General features: G+C 33.1%; 2 protein-coding genes across 5 annotated transcripts; both read right to left on the reverse strand.

Moving 5' to 3' along the window:
• Positions 1-1,579: 1,579 nt before the first annotated feature.
• On the reverse strand, positions 1,580-6,811 carry LOC108472515 (glycosyltransferase BC10). Of its 3 annotated transcripts, none has more exons than XM_017774054.2 (11): positions 6,069-6,811; positions 4,866-5,374; positions 4,340-4,438; positions 4,035-4,135; positions 3,881-3,952; positions 3,663-3,753; positions 2,577-2,657; positions 2,421-2,480; positions 2,176-2,298; positions 2,049-2,087; positions 1,580-1,938 (listed from the first exon to the last, which is right to left on the reverse strand). In XM_017774054.2, exons 2-11 carry the CDS (start codon positions 5,241-5,243, stop codon positions 1,810-1,812), a joined length of 1,173 nt encoding a protein of 390 aa, XP_017629543.1. In that variant the 5' UTR covers positions 5,244-5,374; positions 6,069-6,811; the 3' UTR covers positions 1,580-1,809. The 3 variants fall into 3 exon arrangements, with proteins under 3 accessions (XP_017629543.1, XP_017629542.1, XP_052883712.1); XM_017774053.2 differs by having other exon boundaries at positions 6,073-6,738; XM_053027752.1 differs by lacking the exon at positions 6,069-6,811 and adding an exon at positions 5,760-6,017.
• A 1,445-nt stretch (positions 6,812-8,256) lies between these two features.
• LOC108473360 (uncharacterized) lies at positions 8,257-13,253 on the reverse strand. Of its 2 annotated transcripts, none has more exons than XM_053027751.1 (15): positions 12,410-13,253; positions 11,913-12,040; positions 11,705-11,776; positions 11,510-11,623; positions 11,349-11,417; positions 11,197-11,253; positions 10,647-10,700; positions 10,501-10,563; positions 10,269-10,331; positions 10,010-10,174; positions 9,775-9,930; positions 9,173-9,253; positions 8,997-9,058; positions 8,745-8,877; positions 8,257-8,562 (listed from the first exon to the last, which is right to left on the reverse strand). In XM_053027751.1, exons 1-14 carry the CDS (start codon positions 12,570-12,572, stop codon positions 8,793-8,795), a joined length of 1,332 nt encoding a protein of 443 aa, XP_052883711.1. In that variant the 5' UTR covers positions 12,573-13,253; the 3' UTR covers positions 8,257-8,562; positions 8,745-8,792. The 2 variants fall into 2 exon arrangements, with proteins under 2 accessions (XP_052883711.1, XP_052883709.1); XM_053027749.1 differs by having other exon boundaries at positions 8,257-8,592; positions 12,410-12,909.
• Between the last annotated feature and the right edge of the window lie 227 nt (positions 13,254-13,480).

Here is a 13,480-nt window from a genome sequence, read left to right on the forward strand (position 1 = left end):
AACAAAGATCCTTGGTAAAAATCGGACGGAGGCAACTAAAATTGAACACTAATGAACTTAAAACGTAGCTTATCTCAACAAATTTACTCAGGAAAGTTTCAACAAAGCCATGATTTCTATATTCACACATACACATTAAAATAGATAAGTAGAGCAACCAATGGAACACATAGTCTAAAGAACTAAGTATACGACAAACTAAAGTCTTTAAGTATAGGACTAATTTCATCACATGCAATGCAAATTATATAAACAAGGACCCATTACAGTGTAGATCTCTACCAGTAAACCATTTTCTTTCTCCTTACTTCTGTTGTTTTCTGCTCCTATCTGCTATCGCTCCTACCGTCCCTCTTTAATCGATGGTCAAGCCCGACGTCCCAAGTCTCTCCTTAATCGTGACTCCTTCTCAACGTCTCTCTTTTTGAAGCTTTTTCCTCTAGATTTTCTATGGTCTCCCCCCTCTTTTACAAACTCCTTCCTATCTCCCCTCTCCTTTCTTTTTTATTTTAGCTGTGGCAAATGGCTCACCAATCACAATTTTTTTTATCACATTTCTCTTTTAATTAAATAATAGTTTCGTGGCCATAAGAATAATAATAATAATAATATTAATATCAATAAAATTCTACAACTTAAAAAAAAAATCAAATTTCAATTCAAGCTTGACTAGAACAAAATATGATTACTACAATCAAATTTTATAAAATTGATAAATTAATTCAATTGAATAATATTGTTAAAATTTATTGTTAAATCATAAACTTAAAATTAACAATTCAATAATTTACACGTAATAAAACAACACAACATTACATTTCAACAATATATATGTATGTATTAGCACAGAGTTCATTTGTTTAACAATATTTGAACTAATAAATTTCTATGATGATTACATTCTCTCAAATTAAAATAGATAAATTAGCTTTTCCAAATTTCGTAAAATGAAAGGATAAAATCTATAATTAGATAAAATTGTTTGATTTGAAATTTTAATTATGTTGATAATTTTTTGAATAGAATTAAAATGTCATTTATATCGTTCATAAAAACAATTTTTTTTCAAATTTGATTACTCATTTTAATAATAATTTCGTATTAAAAGTTTAAACTTTAATAGTTGGCTTAATAATAGTGGAATGTATTTTTACATTGTAGTAAGTAATTGTTTAATTATGCAGCTTTTAGGATGGAAAGAGCATGACCTTTTGGGCTAATATATGTATTAGGTTTATGACTGAATTGCTAGTTAAATAGGTTCAAATAAAATATTATTATTAATTTATTAATAAAATATAAATATAAATAAAATTAAAAATTAGAATTAAAATATAGTTTTATTTTTATAAAAATTAAATTTACAATAATTATCTCTTTATAACATTAAATTGCTTTACAGATTTTAATAGATAAAAGGAACTATTATATAGTGTTAATGTTTTTAAAGACTATTTTTACCACTCACCTAACTACACCACAATTACTTTTGCATTTAAAGAAACCGAGTTCAATCATAATTATATTGGTATAGTTGGACAAAAATATGTAGAACAATAACGTAATATAAAACAAACAATTAATGTAATTTATATATGATAATATAATTAAGCATAGATATAAATAATAAAATCAAAATTTACCATTGAAATATTGAAAACTATGGGGGACTTTGTCTTAATTAATTAACAATGGGAAGCGTGGGAGTGGGGGTATCTGGCTGAATGAAATTTCATCTCATCCCAGCAACCCAGAGAAAGAATAATAACATTACCAGAAAAGCCAAGGCCAAAAGTGGAAAGCCGTAGCTTATAACGCTGTATAATTAGAGAAATTGATCAACAATCTGTTTAAGGTGTCTGGATAGAACTTTCTTGCAAATAAATAACAGGGTCTCTTCACATTATTCCACAAGCATGGCCCATAAAAGACTCTCCTCTGCATCCAAACAATGTCACACACAATACCTCTTTGTTACTCTGTTATTTACTATTTTCTTCCAAACAAATAACCCATAAAAATAAATTGCCTTTTTTTTATTTCTTTACCTTTGGATCACTTGTGATATGTATGCCGTCATCAATAGACTGCAAAAACCGAAATCTATTATTAATTAATTATAAACAAACTGAAACCAAAATCATTTGGGAAAGAAGCAGTGTATGTAGCATGTACCGAAAGGTTCTTGAGGAACTCAAATGAAATATCTTCAGCCCTAAATGATCTGGGATGCCACTTCCCTTCAGACCAGTCCACATATGTCACTGACCGGTTTGCGATTCCACCAGGATCAATCATCTGAAGAATACAAAATATTTGGGTTAAGGAGGGAGGTTGGTCATACTTGTATGTATGTAATAAATGACAATTAAGAGTATGTTATTCGTGCAAGCAGTAGAAATAAGTCTGATGTTACCAACATTAAAAAAGGTTGGCAAGTAATGCTCGTCTGCATAGCAATTGCGCCCTTCAAAATTTGGCTGACAACAAGATGGGATGGTATGTTAAGAACATGGATAAATTAACTTATTATCCATTGAGTAAGCAATATGAAGTAACTATGATGGGTAGAATACCTTGCAATAAAGCCGAAATTTTGAATAATAAAGGCTGTCAGCCATAACTATTATAGCATGCTGCCGCTTCATGGAGAACCACTGAAATAAAATATGAACCAAAACCAACTAAATGCATGAGAAATATCAATGTCATGATTTGTTTTTGTTGCAAAAATACACCTCTATTTGAAAAGAGAACATATTTAGCACCGAAACCTTACTGTGTTCTGCCAACACACTGTTACAAACTTCCAACTCACAAAAATTTACACGTTTTTATTAACGAGGAGTGTTACCATACTGAGAAACAATTAGAGGAATATAGCAGAGCATCTTTAAAAAAATAGAAAGGAAAGACGAGAGAACAGGATCAGCAATGTGGTACACTTTATTATATCAGACATAAAGAAGCCCAATTGGAGGATTTAGGATTCCATAAATTTTGTCAGTTTAAAGTTTAACTTCTTTGATCACGAAATTAAGAGAGAATAGATCCTAACCTCTGGTCCAAGTAACTTTTAAGAATCATATTTATGTATAATATCATCTATAGTGACTCTTCTGTTTTTATGTTGGTGGCAAACAAGTATAAAAAAGAAGTGATAATTCTGAACAAAGAAAGCTAAGGTATCTTTTCCTCTTTACATTTTATACAAATTGCCTTAAAAAGCATACTAATTTTGTACCAACATGCCAACAGCTGCGTGGGTCATTGGTAGGGTACAGAATTCTTAGTCTTGGTGACTAGCGTTCAATCCCTAGCGGCCTAAGTACCAAAAAATGTTTCAACATCCCAGCCACCAATTATCACTTATAAAAGCTACGGTGACTACAAAAAGAGGTGCAAGTTCAATTGCACTTCAGTCAATTTTTCAGTCTTCAGGCTTGCCTGGTTGAGAAAAAAGGGAAGCCGCTCCTACTTCAAACAAGAAAATATTTCTAAATTGCATTAGCAAGCCAGGCAGGAATAGCAATATCTCAATAACAACCAACAGAGCTATTCTAAAAGCTGCCAACTGGAAAGACCGTGGTAATAACAACTGATCTCATCTTTCTGGGATTGGTAAATAAGCTCAAAGCTATATACCAAGTAAAAGGGTTTACCTGTGAACCTTTCCTGAAAGCAGCCTTTTCAACTTCGGGCATCATATGCTCTGAATACCTCCCAGTTCCATGTGGACCCAGATCCACAAAACTGATGACAGAGAGATCAAATGTAGGAAAATTAGTTTTTATAAAATCTTAATATTTATGGAAAGCAATGAAAAAGGCATTCGAACTAAGTTACATGACAGAATAAAAAGGAGTTTCAGTATGCTCACCAGTCAATAAAGCTGACATTAGTGTGCATCAGATAGTTATAGACGTAGTCGAAATTGTGTAGTGGTACGCAGCTATAGGAGAAGATTTAACAAAGAGAATTGTAGATAAATACCGATCATAATAATATTATGCATGAAACTGATGCCTCTTTACCTATCTGACAGCAACACAAACTGCAGGTTATCAGGGTCTAAAAGTGCATGTGCCAACAGTCTCCTCTCAGCATCAACCATGGAAATTTTCCCCCAATCCACCTGCATGTGATAGCTACTTCTTAGGAGGCACTACATAGTGACATTCAAGCAGGCATGTGATATAAATTGTGGAAAAGAAGAAGATATAATTCATCAAAAATTGGGGAACAAATGGGGTTATCATCAAAATCAAAATTGCATGTGCACGCCCATCCTTTAAAGTTACTTTTTCGAAGAAACTTTTCAAGGCTAAAGTCCACCTACGTTTTCACTGTGAATGTCCCGACCAATAAAATATTGACTTGTGTGTCCTGGTTTTTCTCTGGAAGCATGTACATATACAGAGAATCTGCCCTCATGGCCCTGTAGCAAAAGATTAAACGATGTGATAAAATTTGAAATTTCTAAAGCATCGAATTCTACCTACTTTGGAGAAGGATAAGAAGTTGCACTTATAAAACAGTCACAAATTCTTACAGGCCACGAATTAAAACTCAATCAAGCATTCGTAATTTCGAACTGTTTCTCAACTAATTAATCTAAAAACAAGTATTAAAGCGTGTATAAGCCTCCAGAAAACCACTGTTCATCAGGAACCAGCATCTATAACTCTCTCTAAACCAGATACAGAAGTCCATGAAGCATACTAGAAAATCAATGATCACAATAAAACATCTAAGCATCTACATAGAATGAAAAAGAAGTACTAGCGATACTTGCAAATGAAAAGTTGCATAACTGATGCAAAGTAAAGAAAAAAAGAACTGATAACCAAGGAACAAAGTATTACGCGAAGGAACTTATCCCACAGTAGCTCAAAAGGTAGTGTTCCTGGAGTCAAAAACAGGAAAGCAATTTTTGAATCCGCTGATTGGATAGGAGGTGTGTTGAGGATTTCCTTAATTACAACCTGAGATATTGTCTCTTCATCACTCAATTCCCTAGCTGGAAATGATGGTGACTGGTACAAAGTACAATCTCCAGATGAAAAGAAATAGCAGGCTGTCGAACTTGATAGAGGAGAAACATAGGCAGTAATCAAGAATATGATCACAAAAGTTACCAATATAATAATCCACAACGGCCTCTTCAGATGCGGGCGCTTTCTTAAACCAGACATGATACGAAAATCTTTTACATTTAGCTGCCATGGACAAGTTGTCTTCATCTAGATTGAAGGCAACGTGCCAGTATCTCAAATTGCTGCTCAGTTACCTTATCTCACCATCTTACAGCTTCACTGTCGAGTGCAAAGACCACTATTGTATGCCGATCAGGACATTGGAATTAGACCATAATCTGAAAAGGGCAAAATGGGAAATAAAATCAGCATCAAAGCGATGGATGCATGCATCATAATAAACCTTACAAATCATGTGTTCAGATAGCAAAATATTGAGTGTAAGACAGGGCCACTATTGTTTGTTTCATTCACACAAATACACACACCATGTCGACAATGCAGACTGAAGGAGCTAAATATAAGATAAAATTACACAGAAAATACTCCTTAGCTTCTATTTTAGGTAAATATTAAATCGTAGAAGATCAGAAAAGAACATCCAAAACCAACTTTAAAATGCGCCAGTAATATAAACGAATCTCTGCTGGTGAAATATATTTATAATAATATACAATACAGCTACAGGGATTGTAGGAAGAGCCAAAACGTTTGAAGGCATACACAATTACACATTACAACTGAGAATTGCAATATCAGTATAGCTACAGGATTTGAAGATTGGATCCTACAAGCAGTGTTTATCAGCGGATTCAATAAATACTCCGATTGAGAATTCTATAAATTATAATTGAAAAAGAATGAAACCCGCATTGGAATAGCGATTAGCGATATGAGAAGGTGGAATCATAGAAGAAAGAAAAAAGAAATATTCTCATCAGATAAAAGGAAAAAGATATCGCTTTCACAAAAGAAAAAAAGAAGAAAATTGAAAGCAAGGATTAGAATTTAGAAAGGAAGAAGGAAGAGTACCTACCTGGAGCTGGAATTTGGAAATGCAGAGAGATTGAATTGATCAGATCAGATCAGATCAGATCAGAGTAAGTGTAGCAGCAAGCAAACGCCAATCGCCAAATGGCGATCTCCTCTATTGGATTGTATGATTGTATAATTCTATTTGAGGAAGTACGTGCGCGTTAATATAACATAACATTGTGCATGCACATATGTGTACAGATATGAACATATTTGCATTTTTTTATAGTTGGCTTGCTTGTCTATAATTCCTATTTCCTAAAAATTGATTAAAGTAATGCAATGCCTCCTTTCATAACCGAAACTTTCTCCTTCCTCCATTCAACTTCTCTTCGAGAATCATTCAAACCTATTCCCTTTCCCCACTTTACCCTTCACATTTCACTTTCTCCACCGCATAGTATTTATAACCATGTCATGAAGAGACCGAAATTTTTTTGGATTAGATTGGACTATACTTTACCTCAATACATAACATTACCGCATGACTACATTTCCTCTCATTTTTGTGTGCCTCTTTTAGTGCCCTTTGAATTTTATCCATTCACGTCATTCAATTTAGTGTTTTTTCCAGCTCTCATATTTTTACACTGCTATATTCAATTAAATTTGTATGCTTTTAGATCTTGAAAGTCAATCTCTTATCATGTTTAATTTTAGTATGGAGAATCAAGAATTCTCAGATTTTGATAAATCTATACTTCTAAGAAATGCCATCAAACAATGATAAAAGAAGGTTTTATGAAAAATATATTTGTTAATGTTAAAGGCAAACCTAAAACTAGGGAACCAAAATTAAAATTATAATTTTTACAGTAGTAAAAATATAGTTTTACTATTTGAATAAACTATATTTTTATCATTTTAAGGGATCAAAATACAATTTTACTTTTATTAATTTAAAATTTTAAACAACCTAACTAAAAATTTTTCCAAGGGTTCAAAGCCCCAGTTAATGTCCAGCAATAATTGTTAAGCAACTCTTGCTTTAGTTAGTTTCTAGTGCAAGATTCATCATCAATAGAAAATCTTTAGTCACTTAAGTGATATACGAGAAATTTGTCTTTCAAGATCTTGAATCATTTTTATATTATTTTCCTTCATAGATTTAAGTATTGTAATTTTTTTCTGAAATTTAATATTGAATTTTGAGATTTAACTAAAATGTTTTTGTTAATATTTTGTCCTTTAAAAAAATAATATGACGTTAAAACAAGATGATAAATATTATACGTGGCCGCATAGCATTCGAGAGAACGCAATAAGGGCAGAGGAAATCTATTCCCACGCTATTACTCTTGTTTTGTACGCAAAAAATAATATTTTTGTTTTGTACGCTGCGATGTTCTACATCCATACTCATGCTAACATACGCATCTTTTACCTATTACACCTATACATGATCTAGTCATCATGGATTGAAGAAAGAAACAATCTATACATAAGGATATAAAGATGTAAAACAATCTATACAATCTCTACAAAATTGTTTATGGACTGCCCTTAAAACTAAGAAAATTGAACGTTTTAGATATATGTATACGTACAATAACTGCTTTACTACTACGAAATAATATAGACTCGGAACAAAAAAGAAAAATTTTAGACTAACAGATACAAATGAAATATCGACCATCCATTTAGCAAAAAAAGAAAAAAAATTCTTTTATGTAAAATTATAAATGACTACAATAAATCACAATAAAAACTTCGGTAAAAAACATCTTTGATAAAATGATAAGTTTCTAATTAAAGTAGCTTTTAGTAATATTTTCTTTAAAAATCAAAAACAATAAAATTTAAACAAAACACGAACTTTAAGTATTTTATAATAGCATAAATATAAATAAACTCAATTTGCAGGACATTAAATTTCAATTAGTTCACCATATTATATTTAAATTTTATAATTAGTTAATTATATGGTTCAAGATACTACTCTTTCAAACATGGATAATGGATCATAGCAAAAACAGCTATTGAATACAGAAGCTTGGCGAAGCAGTTGGCCTCGCTGGCCATGGCAATCCCTTGGAATGGTCTATGCCTTTGCATATAGAGTCGGTGGAAAGTGGAAATTGCAACGCTCTCCCATGGAATCCCATCCAGAGACGAGCTAAAGTAGGCAATAAACAAACAGCAATCCTTGGACACAGACAAGATAAAGAGTATAAAACCTCTTGGATGTCTCAAAAAGTATATGATGATTTCTGAAACAGAGACTGAGTTGTTTCGTTTGTGAATCCAGTAGAAAGAAAAACAAAATAAAATAAAATTACACTAACATAAATAAAATACACAACTCCTACAACTAGGAATCTCAAGATTTCAACCTTATAGCGTCACTAGGGTTCTTAACTTTTTCTAATTCCACACCCTCCCCAAAAAATAATAATAATATTAAAACCAGGGACCTTGAGAGGTAAGAGAAGATTAAATACTTCCAATTGCGACACCACAGCTCCATACCCAACATGATCACCTAGAGCCCCTAAAAAGTAAAAACACACGTGCAGTTAGCCTGCCATAAATACAAACAGCATAGTTAGTAGCAATCTAAGTCGCAAATCTATGCAGAACAACACGGTAGGAATCCATGAAATCAAATTTTTACATCAGCTGCAGAACCTATCATATATTAAGTCTCATTATTACGCAACCGCAGAAGTATACCTCTAATATTTCCCAACATTAAGAGACCAAAACCTAAATACACGCAGTCTACTTGTCTGTGTGCCCCCTTTTGCCCTTACGACGACCATGGTGGGTTGCGTTAGTATGTCGAACACGCTTCTTTGTCTTTTTGCTGCAAAAATTAAAGTTTTTGACATGGTGAAGACAAGGTTATTTACGGCAAACTACATCAATCTTATTAGAACAATAGAAAATGCACCAAAAGACAGCATAGATAATTAAGAGACTGACCAGAAAATTGCTGAAAATATTCTGAACAAAATAAAAATAGGTAGAGCCAATAGAGCAGATGCCTGACATTAAACCAAGAGAAGTTGTTTTCTTTGAGCCAAGTAAGAAAGGATTAAATAATCTGATTTCAGCTGACAGAAATAGGAAGGTACGCTACACAACTACTATATACCTACCGCAAACCACTCAAGCTCTTTGGTTGCAAGAGGTCTTGTCAGCTCATGCTTCTTCAAATTTTCTTGCACAGAGGCTTGAACCTAAAGAGTACAGCAGCAACAGTTGGATAAACTATGATATATTTAAAAAATAACACCACTTCAAAGGCAACGAGGTAACAACAATCTGAAAAAAATACTATATTCAGATACCAGATTGCAACATAATTAATAAAGAAGAAAGCTCCACTTGAACCACATTTTTTGTAGTGCAGCCAACATGGTATGCCACAAAATTTAGGAGACCATTACACCAAAGTCGAGCAAATTATTCAAGTTAATCTACTAGTAAAAGAAAACTTAAACTCATTACCCATTGCAATTCTTAACCCTCTAAAACATTCAACAGGAAATAAAAATAATGTGAATACCTCCTTGCATGAATGGATCAAGGCAACTTCAAAAAGTAACAAATGATAACCCATATTTTCACTTTCCATAACTACCTTTCCTTCAAATTCACTTTGGTGACCTCAATAAAACAACTAAAGATTACAAATAGACAAATCATGCTTAGAGTTTCAATCCCTTTGCCAGATCACGCCCTGTTTCTCACAATGTACCTGTTGATGGTATGTTGTTGCCAATTCCAAAAACCTCCCATAAGCTTTAACTACCTCCTTTGTATAGGGCTTCACCACCACAGAAATTTTATCAACATGAGGCTTTGCTAAAGTAGCAACCTGATCAATATATGGCTTACTGAACTTCTTGGCTTCCTGTAATCAAGAAACCTGTGCTTTAGGAAGCATGTCAACACAGAAAAAAGACATGGTGGAGATGTGGAGTATCACATACCTGGAAGTAAGGATCAACTGTTTCTTGAACTTTGATAATATGAGGAGTTATTGTAGCCTTCGATACCTCATAAATTTCAACAGTTTTTGCAGTGAGCGATTGCACATGTGGTTCAGCATATGTAGTTACCGCCACCCACTGATCCTTAGCAGCTGGAACCCATTTCTTCAACAGTAAAGATTAAGATAATAAGAATGCAGCTTTGATTAGAAAGAAATTCATAATAACTTTGGAAATAGCAGCTTCAGAAGAATCGTACGGTTTTAATTGCTTCCATGTGGGGTTCAGCCCACTTTTTAGCTAAGGCCTTTTTCTCTAGAGCCTGCATAAAATATGAACATTATGTAGTTGTAATAATATGATGTATATGCTCATCAGCAATGTTGCACCTATTATGAGATTGGAAACCTAAAATGACAAAATATATACCTGTTTTAACCTGTAAGATCTAAAAGGCACCACATGGCAGTAAAGGAGAATAAAAACAATACCTTCTGGATCACCATATCCATGTTTGGTTTTCCATGCTGATTCCAATGTGTCTGAATGAAGGCCTACAGCAAGAAAGTTCATAGAATAACACGGGAGATCTGTTTCTGTAGTAAATACAAAACATAAAATTTCATTCTAAATTTACCTGACCACGAATTAACTGTGTAGCAAGCCAAGGTGGAAGCCATGCGCTGTGAACCTGATTGCAATCATCACTATTAGACTATTTCGTATTACCATGTTCCTTAAAAAAAAAAAAAAAAAGACTTCCATCTTTGTTGCTAAATCTCCAGTTAATAATCAATAAGAGTACATGTTGGACTATTTTGACCTAGTACAGGTAATTTGATAAAATTAACATCCTAGTTCTAATTAAAATTTTTAATTTACAGTTTCAGATATCGAAGACAGCTCCAATTAATAGAAACTACAGATAAAGAAAACCCATCGAAACAAAGGTTGTAAGGGACAAATCAAATAAAGCAACAATTGCTGTCCTTAAAGTATTAACCCTGTCTAATGAACCTCCCAAAGCAAAAACCCATAATATTTGTTAGTTCCTTTAGCTTAAGAAAGATTACTTCAACCAGCAGATCGTATACACAATTTACTAAGTTCACTTAGAAATGTTTGTGACAAGGAGGTCCAAAAGAATTCCAAACAGATAGCTCAGCATTGTGAACCGATAAAAATACCTCCATCAACTCATTTGCCTTTGAAGTGGCATCAAACTTTGCCTTTATCAGTTCTTCCTATTAAAAAAAGATATTTACATAGTCAGAAAATTAACTCCGGCACCATTGTCTAGAGCAAAGTATGATATTGCACGTATTTAGCCATAACATACCTCTGCAATATTTAGAGCTCGCTCAGTTTTTGCTAGTTTGTTCTCCTGTTCCTTATTGATCTTTTGAAGCTGTAAAATGATGGCAGAGCAAAACAACAAAACAATTGGAGTTTCTCACGCTTATAGCAAAACAAAGAGGAAAAAGAGATGAAGAAACTTACATTCTCTAGCTGCAAATTCAATTCATTCAACTTGTTCTCAGCTTTAGTTGCACGGGATTCCAAATAATCTTTTTCCTTCAATTTTGCTTCTAGTTCAGTTTTAAGTCTATCAACCTGGACAACAAGTAATATCAGAATGTTACATAAAAGCTATATTTATCTGTAAAACTAGAAACATCCTTGATAAGAAAATACCTGTTTCTGCAATTCAAGAGCTTTCGCATGAGCTTTTCCCACCCGTTCCTCAGCATCTGAGGTTCCTTTTTTCTAAGAAACAACGAAGTATAACTTTTAGCATCCGAAGGATGGGAGTAAGCCCTTGCCATCAGTAAATCTCGTTCTTTTCACCATGCAACTAATTTATAGTTAAGAAACAAGAAAACAAAGTAAAGAATTTACACACCTGAAGAGATGATAATTCAGAGTGCAACGATGCCATGGTGTCAGATTTTTCTTCTATAATTTTATCTTTCTGCTTTATCATCTCATCCTTGGTTTTCAGTTCTCGAATTTTCTCCTCAACATTTGATTCTTTATAGGAGGAGAAAAAAAAAGATTGTAATTAGCGAACAAAGATGAACCAGAAGTCCGCATTTGAAAACGTTTGAACTTTCACCAAATAAAAATACATAAATAAATAAATAAAAATCCAAGCTTAACCACTCTAATTGATAGACTAGCAACGATTACAGCATGAAGATGAGTAAGTAGATAACCAAATTGGAAAGTCAATTCATCACAAGAGTCAGTACTAGTAGAATAAATAAAACAAAGTAATCTAGATTAGTGGGTCTAAAGTAAAAGTCTTTAAATCTGAAATAGAATATAGCAGAGAAAATGATAAATAAAAAAAAGTAATCAAGAGGAGTAATCATGAGAATCGGGGACAAGAAAGCTAACCAAGAAGACGGATCTTAGACTTCAGTTGATCCAACTCCATCTTAAGAGCAGAAGAATCGGCGGCGTCCGATTCAAGCAGCGGTTCAGTTGAGGCATCGGCTCCAATCTTGGTGAAAACTAGGGCCAAAAAGAGGGAGAAAATCAGGAGCCTATACGCTGCCATTTACAAGCCACTGAAAATCGTCGCGACCAAGAAAACCTAAAGAAACACCCACCAAGGGACAGCCCAAGGGTTTTCAACTTCCTCTTCCTCGGTATTATTGGGGATGTGCTGTTTCTTGTTGAAGGTCGATATCGATAATCTTTATGGAGGAGATCTAATAATTGATTATGAAAAATAAAATTTAAAAAGAAAAAAGAAAAAGAAAAAGAAAAAGAAAATTCTTTTGCTCTATATGTGTTGTCAGTCTAGACAAACGTGGCAATTTACACTGAATTTTACTGAAGATATGAGTTGATTGTATGTAGAATGGATACTTGCTTCGAATTATTTATGATAATTGGATTCGATTTAATCAAGTTTTTGGATTTTTATAGTAATTTTAAAATTTGAATTTTCAGATTTACTTTATTATTTTATAATTTTTGGATATTATTTAATAAATATTAAAAATAATCAATATCTAAAATAATATTTCTACTGGTCGATTTTCAACTTTACATTAGTTTTTTCTCCGCACTAGGGCTAAAGCGGCAGCGGAAAAGAATGGTTGGCTTGGTTCATTATTCTATTTGCGGTTGCCCTTGCAAACACGTGGTGGCGTTCGATGAGGACGTAGGGTTGAAACTTGAGATTGCTATCGTAGCTGTTACTATTGAGTTTGAATGGCGCAAAAAATGAGGCAGATAGGATGGGGTTGGTGAGGCAATTAAAAATAAAACCTCACCTAATTGTATACAGAAATATGTTAGATAATTACTTATCTCAACTACTACTAAGTTTAACCAAGTTATGGTAAATTGGTACTTTACATTTTGAGAGATAAAAATTTAACTGACAGTAAAGATAGCTCATATATATATAAAACCAACATAAAAATATTTTAATTCTAAAAATACTATTAAACCTTA

This window comes from Gossypium arboreum, chromosome 5 (assembly GCF_025698485.1).
Source record: "Gossypium arboreum isolate Shixiya-1 chromosome 5, ASM2569848v2, whole genome shotgun sequence".
In the NCBI taxonomy this organism is placed as follows: Eukaryota; Viridiplantae; Streptophyta; class Magnoliopsida; order Malvales; family Malvaceae; genus Gossypium; species Gossypium arboreum.

Coding starts and splice junctions, on each gene's coding strand:
- LOC108473360 (XM_053027751.1), bottom strand. CDS start 12,572: ATGGCAGCGTATAGGCTCCTGATTTTCTCCCTCTTTTTGGCCCTAGTT. Junction 9,059..9,172: donor AAGAGCTTGAGTGGTTTGCG/GTAGGTATATAG, acceptor GTTTAATGTCAG/GCATCTGCTCTATTGGCTCT. Junction 8,878..8,996: donor ATATTTTCAGCAATTTTCTG/GTCAGTCTCTTA, acceptor TAATTTTTGCAG/CAAAAAGACAAAGAAGCGTG.
- LOC108472515 (XM_017774054.2), bottom strand. CDS start 5,243: ATGAAGACAACTTGTCCATGGCAGCTAAATGTAAAAGATTTTCGTATC. Junction 3,953..4,034: donor TTTGTGTTGCTGTCAGATAG/GTAAAGAGGCAT, acceptor CTTCTCCTATAG/CTGCGTACCACTACACAATT. Junction 3,754..3,880: donor AATGTCAGCTTTATTGACTG/GTGAGCATACTG, acceptor CTCTGTCATCAG/TTTTGTGGATCTGGGTCCAC.